Source organism: Boleophthalmus pectinirostris, unplaced genomic scaffold, assembly GCF_026225935.1.
Source record: "Boleophthalmus pectinirostris isolate CB_2022bp ecotype Guang Dong unplaced genomic scaffold, ASM2622593v1 HiC_scaffold_20, whole genome shotgun sequence".
Classification (NCBI taxonomy): Eukaryota; Metazoa; Chordata; class Actinopteri; order Gobiiformes; family Gobiidae; genus Boleophthalmus; species Boleophthalmus pectinirostris.
In genome coordinates, this window is record NW_026571153.1 from 3,794,569 (window position 1) to 3,812,025 (window position 17,457).

Sequence of the window (17,457 nt, forward strand, 5' to 3'; positions counted from 1 at the left end):
TTATTGCCTAATCACCCTCACCTGTTGAACGCTGAATGTTAAGTTTGTGAACGTTTTAAGCTGTTTCATATTACTTGACCATACCGGCTTGTCAGATCCTGATCCCGTCAGATCTCAGAAGCTCAGCAGGGCCGGGCCTGGTCAGGACTTCGATGGGAGACCACTGGGAAAATCAGGAGCCACAGGGGGGCGCCAGTCACAAAAACTGTCATCGTGTCCTTAGGCAAGACACTTCACCCACATTGCCGAGTATGAAAGTGGTGTGTGAGTGGTGGTGGTCTGAGGAGCTGATGGCGCAGATTGACTGTGGCTACAAAAGTATTTTACCATCAGCGGGTCTGGAGTGACTGAATAATCCACTGTAAAGCGTCTTTGTGACAAATGTCTGTGAAAAGCGCTATTTCAATAAAAATACTTAAATAATAACTAATCATGTCGCCATTTTCAAAGGCAGTTATGCCAAGACTAGGCCTGCAGTGTTCGAACTATGTTTTGTATTTTGCCTAACGATATTAGAGTTTTACTTTCTGCCTCTGCGTCTCATTGGCTCTGTCCTCGGCCAATCAGAGAGATTCTTACAGGCTAAAAAACACAAACTGCCCCAGTCATCTTAATTGACATACAGTTTATTCTTGTATTTTCCTGGACAACCTTTAAAAATGACTTAATGTTATGAAGTTAATAAAACTATCAACAAAATAAAAATTAAGATGCCGACATTAGGGCTGGGTATCATTAAGAAGCTGCCTGATACGATATATACCTCGATACAGTGCACTTTCAGTTTGATTCAATAAGGTTCAATAAAAAAATAAAGTCTAAATCATGGCTGTGATACTAAAAGTCGTTGTTAAATTATTTCTTGTGCAAAGTTCATATGAAACACAAACATTTTATTCATCAAAACAGTAAAAATGTCAAATGTGTCGCATAAAACAGTTTCCTTCCTCTAAACAAACAACAAAACTGCAGCTGTAACAAAATAGTTTAGTAAAATATATCAAGAAAATACTGTATCATCACATTAAACGATGTGATATAACGATATGATGTTTTTGCACTCCTGTAGCCAACACAAACATGGATCAGTACGAACAGAAACCACAGATGAACAGTTTTTTTGCTTACACAGAAGGACATAACATCATGTGAGGAGACGTCGCTTCCTTTTGTCTGTCGCAGCTGTTGGTTTCTGAACTACAGGACGTGTTGACTCAGTTTTTGCTGAAAGACTGTGACCCCCTCCTCGACTGCTCCCTGAACATACTGCAGCTATCACAAAACAAACAGCAGCTGGACTGGCAGAGCTTTCATTGGAAGTGTTACAGTCTGTCTCTATAAAGTGTAGAAATGAACTGTTTTATTGTGGTTATATTTGTTTATTGAGTTTAGGCAGTTTTAATGTTTGTGATCCTGTTGTAGAATCAACTGAAGAAATTGACTCTGTTTTATTGTGGTTACACAATAACAGTAATAACTAAAATATCATGATATCGTATCGTCAAAAGTCTCTCAGTAATATGTAGGGATGTCCCGATCACGTTTTTTCATTTCGTTCAGTTGATTTTGAGTATCTGCCGATACCAAGTCCCGATCCGATACTTCTATAAAACATAGCAAAGAATAAGATCCAGGATCTTTGGGGGATCAGATTGTGGTGATTTCAATGTGTATTTGGGCTGAACTTAGTGTGAAAAATGAAATGTCCAAAACTTTAATTTTATTCACTTTTCTAACCGTGCACCATCATTGTTGAAAACTTGACTTTTCACAGTCTGGTCTTGGAATGTGTAACTTAGTAAACTTAATGAACTGGACAAAACAGGAACCAACCCAGAATCAGACCAGACCTGAGACTCGACTCTGCACAATCTACACTTTGTATATTTGACATAAAATGGAAGCACGTGCTTTACATTTGAAACATTTAGGTTCGTCTATGATCCAAATAATACAAAACATTACCAAATAAAAATAAGATGACAGAAACCCCACAGCCTCTCTCCCCCGCACCGCCACCACCTCCACAAACCCACCGCAGAGCACAACATCAGTCCCACCGCTCAATAGATGCTCCACGCCGCTACACAGCATGCAAACACGGGCCACAGAACCACAGGTAACAGCGCCCGAGCACGACAAAAGTCCCAGCGTAAGTGACCCTGAGCAAATCCAACACCTCAGTTAATAAAAAAAAACTGTTGTCTGCTGTGTGTCCTGTGTGTTATATACCTATATTATTTATACCTGAGCGGACCATAACGCCCGAGTCCGGATCGAGTCCACAGATCAGATCGGGACAACCCTAGTAATATCGTGGACCATCACAATATATCGAATCACAAGTTTCTTTGCTTAAATTCACTGTTATGGTGCAGCAATAGCTAAAAAACAGACAGAACTACATCGACCATGATCCTTTGCTCCATTTTTATGCAAACTACATGAATGAATGAATAATACATGAATATTAATAATGAATAATACATCGTAATACATAGAACATGCATAGAGAACATAAATACTTAGATATAACAAATTTCTTTTCTGTAATAATAAATGTCATGCAGATTTTACTTGTGTCTGAAAAACTAGTGGGAGGAAGTAAATACTTATTTAACCCCACCCCTTTTAACTACAGGAACAGATACACTTCTCATTTCCTGTACAATATAAGCTCTAATTCACAGTACCTGCATTTGAAGAAATAACAGATCTAAGCACTTTTAATTCTTTGGATTACGTCTTGTCAAGGCATTTTAAGAGGATTAAGTAGCATATTCACAATTTTGTTAGTCTCCACAAAATATTGCAGTAAATCTCGTACATTGAGATGTATATCGTGAAAATATCGTATTGAGAGAGTTGGATATCGTTACATCTCTAATGGTTTTATTTGCGTAATGCGTGACTTAAGCCAGTTTTTAATGTTTAAGGTCCTGTTATAGAGTAAAGTGAAGAAATGGACATTGTTTTATTGTGGTTTTATTTGTGTTCTGGGCTATTTTAGGCAGTTTTAATGCTTATGGTCCCGTTATAAAATAAAGTGAACAAATGGACATTGTTTTACTCTGGTTTTATTTGTGTTCTGGGTGGTTTAGGCCAGTTTTAATTTTTAAGGTCCTGTTATAGAATGAACTGAAGTAGCCCAAGAGTTGGAAGAGACGTGAGTTTGAGGAGAAGTTTATGCACCGTCAGTGTGGGACATTGTGATAGTATTGCTTTCATTGTAGGGAGTATTATACCTATGATGATGTAGGCCAGTGGGGCTGACACTGCACAGAAATGCAGTTTCTCTTATCAGGCCCGGCATGAAATACTTATGCCTCTTTTGTATTGTTTTAGTCTTTAGTTCTTTTTTAATTATTATTTTTATTTATTTAAAACAAGGACAGTGCACAAAAAACATTAAACTCAGAAAGAAAAGATGCTCTGCGCCAGATTTAGTTACAAGCTCCTTTCCATCTGCCGTCCTTGGCCACATGCAAAATACATTAAAGAAACTATTTACATTAATTTAAAAAATGTAAAAATCAATTCTTCTGGACAAGTTTAAAATATGAACTTTGAGCAGAGTCCCATTATTAAAACGTAAACCTCAAATCTAATCTCAGTGCTTGTCACAGGGCTGCTCGATTATTTTTTAGTTACACGATGCATTTATTCAACAATTCTCTGTCAAAAAACACTTTGTTATTGATAATTTATGCAAAACTTTCACACTGAAAATAAATATAGGCTACAAATATGAACTTTAGAGCAGTTTGCAATGTATAAAAAAAAGTATATTTTATTCATTTTAACATTAAATAAGGCAGAAAAACATAAATGTATCCAAAATAAACTATATATCCAGCTCTTCTACAATCTCTATGTTTAAAAATGAAAATAAATATACTTATTTATATAAAAACTATCCCAAAATAAACTTTGTTAAGCTTTAATCATTTCAGCTCTATGAGTTTAGAGATCGTTTGACACACAAATCAAAATCATGATCAAAATTAAATTAATTGCACAGTCTTAGTTTGGAAATTAGGGTAAATTAAGAATGTTTTGCTTTTCTGGTCTTCATGGAGACAAGCAGGTGGCTGACCCTCTACCAGAAAACTTCCATAACGAATACCGGCGCGAACGTCCCCTTCTCCCTCTGGGCGCCCGCTTTTTGGGCGGCTCGGGAGAGGGGGGACGTTCTCGCCGGCCTTTTAGTCACGCACTGTGATGTATTGAGTTAGAAAATCAGCTTCTATATCATAATAAACTGAAATGTGAATGTAGCGAGACCAAATGTCGGGCCTTGTTTATGTCAATTTGCCGATCTTCTCGAAGCGGCACACATTTTTTCAGTCTGTAATATCAATATAATCCTTATTTGCTCGCAGAAGTTTACTATGAAGTCGTATTTTAAATCATTTTTCTTGTGTCTCCATGTCGACTGTTGATTTGGGAAAAAATATGAATTATTTCCTTACCTGTTGCCATGAACATCATCAACTCATGTCAGGTGTCATGTCATGTAACGGGATAAAAGCAGGGTGCTCATCCTTCCCAAATCAGAATACTTGCTCAACATTAACAAATGTGTTGAGATATACTGCAACTTGCGTGTGTACTAGCTGATTTCCTGCATGACACACATTTAATGTTTAAAAAAAATTAAAAATATTAGAGACCGATACAAGGCTGGTCAAGGACATTCATTTATCAACAAAGTAAACATCTTACAAATATGTTTTTACGATCCACCATCATGTAACAACCTTTCAAATGCTGTAAGTTTGGGGAATAATATAGTATGTCCCAGTTTACTAGTAAGAAGTGATCATAGTTGATGGTAACAAAAGATTGTATTACGTCGTAAACTGTATTTTTCTTTTAGTTTTTCAAAGGACAGTAATGATCTTTTATCAAAACAGTCCGCCAAGATATGAATCCCATTTTGGTGCCACGATTCCAAGATCTTGTCGCCCAATCGGAAACACTTGAACCTCACTGGGCCGCATCAATGGACCCTTTCCGAAACTGCAGCTTCCCACCCGAGCCGTACCTTACCATTAAGTTACTACGGAATGCTGTTAATCCTAATACCTCCGTTCAGATGTCACATACCACAGGCTAAAACCAAAGTTACCAGAGCCCTTCTCACACCCAGCCCGGCCCCTCACAGCCTCCTGACACAATGTAGAGAGGATTCCTGCATCCTTAAGCGGCGTATGCGCAGTATATTATTCTAGTTGAGTGGACATGTTCAGGACTCTGGTCTCCTCGTGTCTCCGCAGATCGCACAGAGACTCCTACATCCGCATGATGGGAAGACCGGACACGCCGCAGGACAGGTCAGTGCCACTTTCACTTCTCTGGGTTTCTGCTAAATTCTCTCTCTGGGCGTTGCAAAACTAAAGTCTGTGGGTGTTGTTTCTAAACTTAAAGCTCAAAGTTAAGCCTAAAATTATTATTTGAGTGAGATGACTAACGTGTTTTTTCACTCTTGGAATGGTTGTGTTGAACATGTAAAACAAGTGGTTATGATAAATTTACTCTGGTATTTAACTGTATTCATTAAAAAATAAGTTTTATCAACCTACTGCAAATCATAATACCAAATTTTGTACTTTTATCGCATATAGGGCTGGGTATCATTAAGAAGTTGCCGATACGATACATACCTCGATACAGTGCACTTTCGACTCGATTCAGTATATTTCAAATCGATTCTATATGATTGAATAAAAAATAAAAGTCTAAATCATGTCTGTGATACTAAAAGTCTTTGTTAAACCACTTCTTGTGCAAAGTTCATATGAAACACAAACATTTAAATCATCAAAACTGTGAAAATGTCAAATTTGTTGCGTAAACAAGTTTCCTTCCTCTAAACAAGCAACAAAACTGGAGCTGCAACAAAATAATTTTGTAAAATACACCAGAAAATACAATATATCGATACAGCAGCCCACGATATTGATACTGCATCATCACATTAACGATACGATATAACGATATTTTTGCACACCCCTACTGTTTAGTTATTCCCATGTTATGTGTGCCTTTTCAAAATTAAGATTCACAACTAGTCCAGGGTTAACTGTAGGGCTGAGTATCATTCAGAAGTTGCCGATACGATACATATCTCAATACAGTGAGCTTTCGATTTGATACGATATATTTCAAATCGATTTGATAGAGTTTAATAAAAAATAGAGGTTAAATCATGGTTGTGATACTTAAAGGTTGTATGGAGGATTTTTTAAGGAAAGAGAAATACAGCGACAGTCCTTTTTCAAATGTTGTGCAAACGTGACACCACCTTCCTCCTCTACAGCTCCCTCAGTAGAAATACCTCCTCCATACTCTAGAAATCACGTTTGTTTACAGCCAGTGCGTGTTCAGAATTACTGTTGAAGTGACCTGTCTAGAAATAATTTAGAGACCGACATGTCAGTTTTTAGACCCTTCGTCTGCTTCATTCGCGCAATCGCTGGAAGGAATCTCCAAGAATCACCTCAGTTTGGCTTCGCTCCTTTTCCCCTTCTCTTCTTCTTTCAGCGACCTCAAAAACAGACTTTCTTTTGCGGCGAACTGGTCGTGGATTCTCGTCCGCCATCGCAACAAACTTTGTGCAAACTGCGTGAAAGCTACAGTTTGAAAAAGCCTCTAAGAACCGCTGCGTAAACCACATAATCCCCGCACGCCTGAGAGTCAGTTACACTAGAAACGCAGGGAGTTTGATTGACAACCTAACAGCCAATAGATAAAGAGGGAGCCTCGTTGTCTATTGGCTGATGTTTATCTGGCCTCACTACGTCCACAGTTGATAGATTTTCTTTTTTTTTTTTTTAGTCATTATAATTACAAAGCTGCTGCATCTCTGTAATGGTATATTAAACTTTCATTGACAATTTGAAACTAAAAAAAAAAAATCCTCCATACAACCTTTAAAGTCTTTGTTAAACCACTTCTTGTGCAAAGTTCATATGAAACACAAACAATTTAATTCTCAAAACAGTGAAAATATTGGTGTATTCCGATTCCTGACCTAGTCGTTGGAGAGAAATGAAATCGAGCAGAGGCACTAGGTGTCGCCAGCCGGGCTAATATTTTATTGTTGATTGTGATCATGTTTCTCTAAACAGAATTAATATTACTCAAGTTTAAACAATGAAAAACAGTCATTGAAGCAGCAAAAAAAGGATCCATAATTCGCCCAATTGGACATTAAATGTAGCCCGTTTCTTTTAATTTTCAACATTCAATTGAACCAGCAATACTGGAATAAAATAGTCAGTAAAATAATTACAAAAAGATTAGAAATGATGCAAAACATGTCTTAACATTTCAACCAAAAGGCGACACCCAAAAATATCTCTTGGGACAAACCTGAGAGCCACGATTCACTCTTTTGGAAACAATGTTCTAAACCACTCTTGCAGTTCATTTTAATTTTTTCATTTTCATTCACGTTGAAGTATTACACATGTTTTTGTTTTTGTTTTGTCCGTGCAGGGGCTGCCGTGTGGGGATCAGCTTCTTCATCCTGGGCCTGGGGACACTGTTGCCATGGAACTTCTTCATGACCGCCTCGCTGGTAAAAACGCTTTTATAAAACATGATATCATTTTGTTTGAGGACGAGGGGAAATCCCATTCGATACACGTGATTCTCCTCCTGACCTAGATATAAAAAATATTACAATTATTTTGGAGGAAGAGTCATATTTGGCTCCTGGCGATCTTCGTGAACAAAGTAAGCACTGTCGAACACACAGATGCCCTTCCTGTTGGAACTGACCACATCGCTGAAATGGCTGACTAAAGGCTGCTACACACTACAGGAGAATTTGCCCGATTTTGACCCGACTTTGCGTCTTCGTGTGTGATTCTGAAGCCGCTGCGCTCCTCATGGGTGTCAGATCATAACCACAAAACATCAGCAACTCTACGGGAACAACCAATAAAACAGAGCGGATGGTTTGACGGACACAGAAACGCAACACACAAACTCAAGAAATACTGAAAATAATGACAAGACATTTGGCATATTTGTTTTTGCAGTTTTCAGTTTTAGGGGGTTATTTTTTCTTGAACGTATATCGAGATATATATCGTATATCGAGATATATATCGTATATCGAGATATAGCAAAATATATCGAGATATATTTTTTGATCCATATCGCCCTTTCCTATTTTGGACTATAGCCCTTTTTTCTTTTTTCTTTTTTTTCGGTAATTCCACTCATTGCCGGACACTAAACCAGGTCTAAAACCAGGTCTAAACCAGTTCAAAACCAGGTCTAAAACCAGGTGGAAACTAGGTCTAAACCAGGTCTTAACCCAGGTCCAAATCAGTTCTAAACCTGATCTAAACCAGGTCTAAACTAGGTCTAAACTAGGATTAAATCAGAACTAAACCAGGTCTAAACCCAGTTCTAAACCAGTTCTAAACCAGTTCTAAACCAGGTCTAAACCAGGTCTAAACCAGGTCTAAACCAGGTCTAAACCAGGTCTAAACCAGGTCTAAACCAGGGCTAATCCAGGACTAAACCAGGTCTAAACCAGGTCTAAACCCAGGTCAAAAACTAGGACTAAATCAGGACTAAACCAGGTCTAAACCAGGTCTAACCCCAGGACCAAACCAGGTCTAAACCAGGTCTAAACCCAGTCTAAAACCAGGTCTAAACTAGGACTAAACCAGGACTAAAACCAGGTCTAAACCAGGACTAAAACCAGGTCTAAACTATGTCTCAAACAGGATTTCACAAGACTAAACTTCATCTATCAATAATATTTTTAATTTGGTTCAGTAAAGTCTGGGCTTTTTATTTTCTTTTATCAGACAAAACCAAACTTCTCATGTGAAGATTTTCTCGTCTTTGCTTTTCTACAGCAAATCAAGTAATCCAAAGTATTCAGATTACATTACTCACTTTAAGTAATTTAATGGATTCCGTTACAAACTACATTTTGGGGTATGTAATCTGTAATCTGTAGGGGATTACATTTTAAAAGTAACACTCCCAACACTGTTTACAGATCAGACTAATAAAGCCGTCAGAGGTGAAAGAATAAAGCTCCGTCTGTGCTCTGGAGGCGGCCTGTTATCACCAAATCAAATTAGGTGGACGTGGTTTGTGTGAACGCTGCAGCCTGCGCCCAGAGCAAATATAAATCGGGGAGTGCAGATTTTATAAATGAATTGCAAACACCAGTGAAAGGTTCTTATATCACAGAGCTGCTCTCTGTGCTCAAGAAGGTCCTAGATTAGGCAAAATTCTGTTTTTCTAAATTATCATTACCCACTTAAACTTGTATTTGGAGTGACTGAGTGCGGTTACTTGCGCACGAGTTTCCCGGTTATGAGTTTCATCCGGGTTCTGACAGTTTCTGGATCTGGCTCTGGATACTCATGTCTCCGTGTACATGAGGAATCAGAGTGTCCTGGGTATTTAGAGCGATTGCTGTTGTAACTATGGCACAGATGTGGCACAGAAGGAGCTAAACATGTAGAAACGTTGGTAACTTAAAGGTTGTATGGAGGATTTTTTTTGTTTTGTTTTTTTGTTTCAAATTGTCAATGATAGATTATAGAGGTGCAGTCGCCTTGTAATTATGATGACCAAAAAAATGAGAATAAAAATTCATCAACTCTGGACGTGGTGGGGCTAAACATTTGCCAATAGAAAACGACACTGCCTCATTATCTGTGAGCTGACAGGCTGTCAATCAATCTCCCTACGTTTCTAGCGTAACTGACTTGACTGCGCGCTGCCGGTACATGGTTTACGTACGACTGTCACGCAGTCCACAGACGCTGTTTACTCCACCAACGCAACAGTTCTTAGCGGCTTTTTTGACCTATATCTTCCTCGCAGTTCGCACAAAGTTTATTGCAATGGCGACAAGAATCCAGGAGCAGTTCGCCGCAAAAGAAAGTCAGTTTTTGAGGTCACTGAAAGAAGAAGACAAGGGGAAAAGCAGCGAAACCAAACTAAGGTGATTCTTGAAGATTCATTCCAGCGATGGCGCGACTGAAGCAGACGCAGGGTCTAAAGACTGACGCACTGGTCCACAAATTACTCCTGGACAGGAAACTTCTGCTTATTATGAAAACGTACTTTATTTCCAAGAGCTACACAAACGTTTTTCAGGACACGAATGCGATATCCTATGTCTGAAAACTTAATTTTCAAGGCAAAGAAAGAGTCCGCTTGCTGCTGCGTGTTGTAGTAGTAGCTAGTTCATTCGCACAGAATCTCCGCGCCCCCCTCTCTGCCCGTTCCGCTCTTCTCCCTGCTCCTCACGGAATCTCCACGCACCGCTCCCCTCTCCTCTCCTCTCCTCTCCTCTCTCCCCGCTCCGTTCTTCTCCCTGCTTCTCACTTCTTGTCCGCGCACGAAATGTCCGCGCACCCCTCCCCCCGCTCCTCACTTCTCCGTCTTGCCTAACCAACACTGTAGTTAGTTGTTTACAAGTCATGTGCAGCGCACCGGTTTCTGGCGTAAGGATGAGGCGGGAGGAGGTGTTTCTACGTAGGAGCTGTAGGGGAGGGGGGGTGGTTTCACGCATGCGCAACATTTGAAAAAGGACAAACAGTCGCTGGATTTCTCGTTCCTTGGAAAATCCTCTATACAACCTTTAAGACTATTTAACGAGTTTCTCACAACATAAAGAAGACAAACATTCAAGTAAGAACATGAGACTGTGGAGCTCTTTCACAGCTTTCAGTAAAGTCGTTTTTAAAAGATGAAAAATACAGCACAGTGTCAGATTCAGTTTAGTTCAAAAGCAGCACAAATGGGGCTGGGTATCCTTAAAAAGTTGCCGATACGATACATACCTCAATACATAGGCTACTATCTCGATAAAGTGACCTTTCAATTCGATTTGCTATATTTCAAATCGATTTGATACGGTTCAATAAAGACTTAATCATGACTGTGATACTAAAAGTGCAAAGTTCATATGAAACATAAACATTTTAATCATCAAAACAGTGAAAATGTCAAATGTGTTTCATAAACGAGATTCCTTCCACTAAACAAACAACAAAACTGTAGCACTGTAACAAAATAATTTAGTAAAATATACCAAATAAAATACTTTTGGCGATATATCGATACAGCAGCCCACAATATCGATACTGCATCATCACATTAAACAATAGGGTATATCAATATTTCAGTATTTTTGCACACACCGAAGCACAAACCACCACAGAGATGAACCTGGGGTTAAAATGTAGCTGAATTGTGTTCATAGGTATAAAATATTATTACTTAAAAAGTCCTGATTTTGAGTCATTTTGGTAAAGTTGTTGCCCCTACTTGAGTTCGCACATGCTCAGTACAGCTCCATTCTAAGTGGACACTCACAAAATCAGGATACTCAAAAAACCCGATCATAACTGGGACACTCGAGCGCATTTGAACGCACTCATTGTTGCATTTTTTGAGTAATCGTCATTGTAATTTCTTCTAAAAACCGTAGTTACTTATACAGCGGTTCACAGCGACATATATACTACACTGTCCCTGTTAAAATCTAATAAAAAAAATAAATTCTAAAGGGACAGTGCTGCAGTTTTCAACCGGAAGTCAAAAGAGTAGTTTAAATGTCCAAAATATAATCTATGACAGGGCTCTCCATCCTGTGGCTCGGGAGTTACCAGTAGCTCTCCTCTCCCTTCCAAGTTTCTGAAGTATACATATTGTGCTGAAAGTCTCAGATTTGATGAACTACGATTGTAAATGTATAATTTTGATGCCTAACTTTGTTAAGGCGACCAGACGTTCCTATTTACCCGGGACAGTCCCACTTTTGAGCCCTGTGTCCCCTGTCCCAGCAGAGTTAACACAAACCAGTGATTTGTCCCAGTTTTATACAAGAAATGTCCCAGGTGTCCCTATTTTTGACAAATCTGATCCCTTCCAACAGTAAAGAGAAACATCAATTCTCATTTCTTTTGATAAAATACAGAAAAGCCACTTAAAAATGACCAAAACACAAAGAAAATGTGACTATACTGACTCACATGTTTGTCTGCGTAACAATTTTCCTTAATTTCGCACTCGTTTCACAATTTTAATATTACCAACCACCAGTGTTGGGAAGTTACTTTTTAAAATGTAATCCCCTACAGATTACAGATTATATAAACCAAAATGTAGTTTGTAACGTAATCCATTAAATTACTTAACGTGAGTAACGTAATCTGAATACTTTGGATTACTTGATTTGCTGTAGAGAAGCAAAGACGAGGAAATCTTCACGTAAGATGTTTTGTCTGATAAAAGAAAATAAAAAAGCCCAGACTTTACTGAACCAAATTAAAAATATTATTGATAGAAGACGGTTCGCACGGCATGGTTTAGTCCTGTTAAATCCTGTTTGAGACATAGTATAGACCTGGTTTTAGACCTGGTTTAGTCTTGGTTTAGTCCTTGTTTAGATCTGGTTTTAGACCTGGTTTAGTCTTGGTTTAGTCCTTGTTTAGATCTGGTTTTAGACCTGGTTTAGTCTTGGTTTAGTACTTGCTTAGACCTGGTTTAGACCTAGTTTTAGTCCTGGTTTAGTTCTAGACATGATTTAGTGTCCTACAATGAGTGGAATTTACCGGAAAAAAAAAGGATGTAGCCCAAAATGCGAAAACAGGAAAATACCGCCGTGTAATCCATTTATTTCAACAAAGTAACTGTAATCTAATTACCACTCACTTAAACAGTAACTGTAACTGAATACAGTTACTCATAATTTGTACTCTGATTACATAACTCCGGGACATGTAATCTGTTACTCCCCAACACTGCCAACCACCAAAAAAAAAAACAAAAAAACAGTGATGTCCCAATTTTTTTTATTTTGAAAATCTGGTCACCCTAAACTTTCTGTGCTAATAAATGGATAAAGGTTTATGGGGAAACACTGTTATGTTTTCTACGTATCGAACTCTCCTCCATCTAAGACCTTCCTATGCTCAATTTCTTGTGATCTGAAAAAAAAAAAAGTAGCTTGTGGCATTTTATTTTTGTGGTTGGAGACTCCTGATCTATAACATACATGGATCATTGTTATAACTTTAAACCGGAGAAGTCTTTAAAGCTCCATGACGAAAAGGCACAAAGTGAACTGTTTATGTAATATAAGAAGTCAAGTCTCCACACAGGTTAGTATTACGCTAACAAGCCTTTTTAATCCTTTTGTTGACACATATTTGGTTTTCCAGTCTTAACCCGTGGGACCCCTAAATCCCCCGTGCGTCTCATGACCTCAGTCGCTCTGTGGGACGGAGCACATGAAGAGAATGTTCTGCTCCTCACACGGGCTATTTTCAGATGTTTACTGACGGAGCACAGGCCTCGGTGATCACAGGTTATCACAGGTTTTCTCAGCGCCACAATGAGGCTTCTAATGGCTTATTGTTACTCGGTTTTATGGGTTTATAATGGGAAAGTGCAACTGTAGGAGCCCAGGTAAAGGTTCATTTGGTCTTCCGATAATTTATTTTATTAGGTTCTTTTTTCCGACCGAGAGTTTGTTTTAATAGACTTAAACAGGACTACATCAGATCTAAACCAGGATTAAATTAAGACTAAACCAGGACTACATCAGGTCTAAACCAGGATTAAATTAAGACTAAACCAGGACTACATCAGGTCTAAACCAGGACTAAATTAAGAATAAACCAGGACTACATCAGGTCTAAACCAGGACTAAATTAAGACTAAACCAGGACTAAATTAAGGCTAAACCAGGACTACATCAGGTCTAAACCAGGACTAAACTAAAACTAATCCAGGACTACATCAGGTCTAAACCAGGACTAAATTAAGAATAAACCAGGACTACATCAGGTCTAAACCAGGACTAAATTAAGAATAAACCAGGACTACATCAGGTCTAATCCAGGACTAAATTAAGATTAAACCAGGACTGCATTAGGTCTAAACAAGAACTAAACATAGATTAAACCAGGACTACATCAGGTCTAAACCAGGATTAAATTAAGACTAAACCAGGACTACATCAGGTCTAAACCAGGACTAAATTAAGACTAAACCAGGACTACATCAGGTCTAAACCAGGACTAAATTAAGAATAAACCAGGACTACATCAGGTCTAAACCAGGATTAAATTAAGACTAAACCAGGACTACGTCAGGTCTAAACCAGGACTAACGTCAAGGTCTAAACCAGGACTACAGGTCAGGTCTAAACCAGGATTAAACAAAGACTAAACCAGGACTACATCAGGTCTAAACCAGGACTACATCAGGTCTAAACCAGGACTACATCAGGTCTAAACCAGGAATACGTCAGGTCTAAACCAGGAATACATCAGGTCTAAACCAGGACTAAATTAAGAATAAAACCCAGGACTACATCAGGTCTAAACCAGGACTAAATTAAGAATAAACCAGGACTACATCAGGTCTAAACCAGGACTAAATTAAGAATTAAACCAGGACTGCATTAGGTCTAAACAAGAACTAAACATAGATTAAACCAGGACTACGTCAGGTCTAAACCAGGATTAAATTAAGAATAAACCAGGACTACATCAGGTCTAAACCAGGATTAAACAAAGACTAAACCAGGACTACATCAGGTCTAAACCAGGACTACATCAGGTCTAAACCAGGACTACATCAGGTCTAAACCAGGGCTACATCAGGTCTAAACCAGGACTACATCAGGTCTAAACCAGGACTACATCAGGTCTAAAAAAAAGACTAAACCAGGACTACATCAGGTCTAAACCAGGACTACATCAGGTCTAAACCAGGACTACGTCAGGTCTAAACCAGGACTAAATTAAGACTAAACCAGGACTACATCATGTCGACTGCTCCCTGCGCTCTTCCTCAGAGTCTCGTGACGTTGCTGTGCCGGGAAAGATGCCATAACGACTTCGTTTGTACCGACCGATTGTGATCAAACCCATTAAAGTAAATGTGATCAGCGGTAAAATGAAGACTGCGGACGTATGTGCTGTTTGGAATCATCATGAGTTTGGCGCCTCGTCTCTTCTAATCGCATGAGCTCGGAGTCGTGCGTCAGCGAGGAAATGATCAAAACTGAGGTGCGGTTGTAATTGTTGATTAGCCGAACATAACGGAACAGTACAATGACGTGGAGCTGAAGAAAACTGGGACATTTTCTCATTTTTCCTAGATTTTGTCACGGAAAGAGCTCGCCAGAAGTTGCCATCGCATATTTCCAAACATCTTCTTGGACGTAAACGTGAATAGAGCCTATAAAACATACATCGTGGTAAAAGGAAGGGTGTTCGGTACATGAAAAAAAGGATGCAAAAAGGAAACGGTGGAGGAAAACTTAAATTGTCCATTTGTGACCAGTGTAAAAGCGAGAGCCAATTCTGGACTGGGACGCAGCAAACATCATTGGCACAGAGGAAAACAAACATCGTCGCTGGATAAAAGAGGCAATTGAAACACAGAAACATGCCCACAGGACGATAAACCGGGACGAGGGACTTTTTCACTCGCACACACCTGGGATACTGTCCTGAGGAAGTCTGACTGCAGATGGCGCTGTCGTCCCGCCTCCACCGGTAGAAAGACGAGCACCAAAACCTGTTTAAATCAACTGAGCGACACGACACAGCAGGAATTTTGTGGTCATCATTGAGTCACTCTTAAAACCAGAGTGCTTTATTGGCTGTAAAATTGTTATTAGGGATGGGCGATGGATCTGCTCTGGTATTGGTCAATATTTATTTATTTAAAACAAGAACAGTACAAAGAAAACATTAATGTCAGAGAGAAAATGCAAATGCTCTGTGCCAGATTTAGCTACAAGCATCTTTCCATCTGCAGTCCTCAAAACAACATTTAAAGAAACTATTTTACAAGAGACCAACTCTAACAACAACAACAACTCCTCTAACATTTCATCAGTAACAGTTTCTCCTTAAAATAACCATGATACAGTTCATCATTAAACATTTAAAACAATCAAAATGAATTCGTTCTAATTTCCATAAATACAAGATTCATCGTTATCTTCTGAAAATACTCAAATCAAAATCCTCTTAAATGTACGTTTACCAAATTCATCAGTAACAATCATCAACCAACAAGACAAATGTCAAACACAACACTTTTACATCTACATAATACATCTATAGTGCATGACTAATCATAAAACTTAAAAAAGTGGGTTTTATGATATCGGTTTTGGCTGATAATGATATTCAGTACTGATATATTCCTTTTGTGCTTCAACATTCTCTGTGATTAGTCTTTTCGAGCAGACTCAGACCCCATTTACACTGAAACAAATCCGCGTATCACCATATCGGAAACGTGCATCCACACACGTCGTTTCTGTGTCCGCAATCCTTCCTTATCCACACAGCTTTGAGTATATTGTCTTAAAGGTTGTATAGAGGATTTTTTTAAGGGAAGAGAAATACAGCGACAGTCCTTGTGCGCATTCAGAATTACTGTTGAAGTTTCCTGTCTAGAAGTAATTCAGCGACCGACGCGTCAGTTTTTAGACTCTTCGTCTGCTTCGGTCGCGCCATCGCTGGACAAGATCTCCAAGAATCACCTCAGTTTGGCTTTGCTACTTTTCCACTTCTCTTCTTCTTTCAGTGACCTCAAAAAACGACTTTCTTTTGCGGCGAACCGGTCGTGGATTCTCGTCCGCCGTCGTGACAAACTTTGTGCGAAATGCGAGGAAGCGACAGTTCGAAAATGCCTCTAAGAACCGCTGCGTAAACCACGTAATCCCCGCGCTCCGACGAGTCAGTTATACTAGGGAGTTTGATTGACAACCTAACAGCCAATAGAAAATGAGGGAGCCTCGTTTTCTATTGGCTGATGTTTATCTGACCTCACTACATCCACAGTTGATAGATTTTCGTTCTTTTTTTTTTGGTCATCATAATTACAAAGCTGCTGCGTCTCTGTTATTGTATTTTAATCTTTCACTGACAGTTTGAAACAAAAAAAAATCCTCCATACAACCTTTAAGAGTTTACAGAAACGAAACTTAAAACCACATGGCTCATTTGCGTAAACTGAGCTCAAAAAACAGCTCGCTCCTTGTGTCACTGATGCGGTTCAGCTTCTGTCGGACTAAAGGACACGACTCAGTGGAATATGAGTGTTCTTTCTGTGACAGAGGGGTGTTCTGCTGATGGTGAGTCTGTTCTGTGTTTCTGTCGTGTTGGAGATGGTTCATGTTAAACTTTTCAGAGATTATACGTCTGCAGGTCGTACACACAGACACACGTTTATATGAATGGACAGATATTTTAGCCTCTTAGCATTTTGATGGTGAGTCACTTCGCGGTGCACAGACCTACATCAGAGTATCAGCGTTTTCAGGCGTCCACACGGTGCCGGATCAGATCTGTACTCGGATGAATTCGTGGGAGCTGGAGGCACCAGATCGTTCCGTCTCTGGAGCCGTTCTCAATCGGATTAGTGTGG

At 39.1% G+C, this 17,457-nt stretch overlaps 1 protein-coding gene across 2 annotated transcripts in view; it reads left to right on the plus strand.

Annotated features, from left to right (window-relative positions):
- Nucleotides 1–17,457, plus strand: part of LOC110175044 (equilibrative nucleoside transporter 2) — a 66,066-nt gene that overhangs the window by 16,967 nt on the left and 31,642 nt on the right. For both annotated transcript variants that reach the window (XM_055156537.1, XM_055156536.1), the window contains exons 2-3: nt 5,280–5,336; nt 7,504–7,585. In XM_055156537.1, coding sequence (XP_055012512.1) covers nt 5,305–5,336; nt 7,504–7,585 — 114 coding nt within the window. In that variant the 5' untranslated portion in view covers nt 5,280–5,304. The remainder of the gene's footprint in view (nt 1–5,279; nt 5,337–7,503; nt 7,586–17,457) is intronic.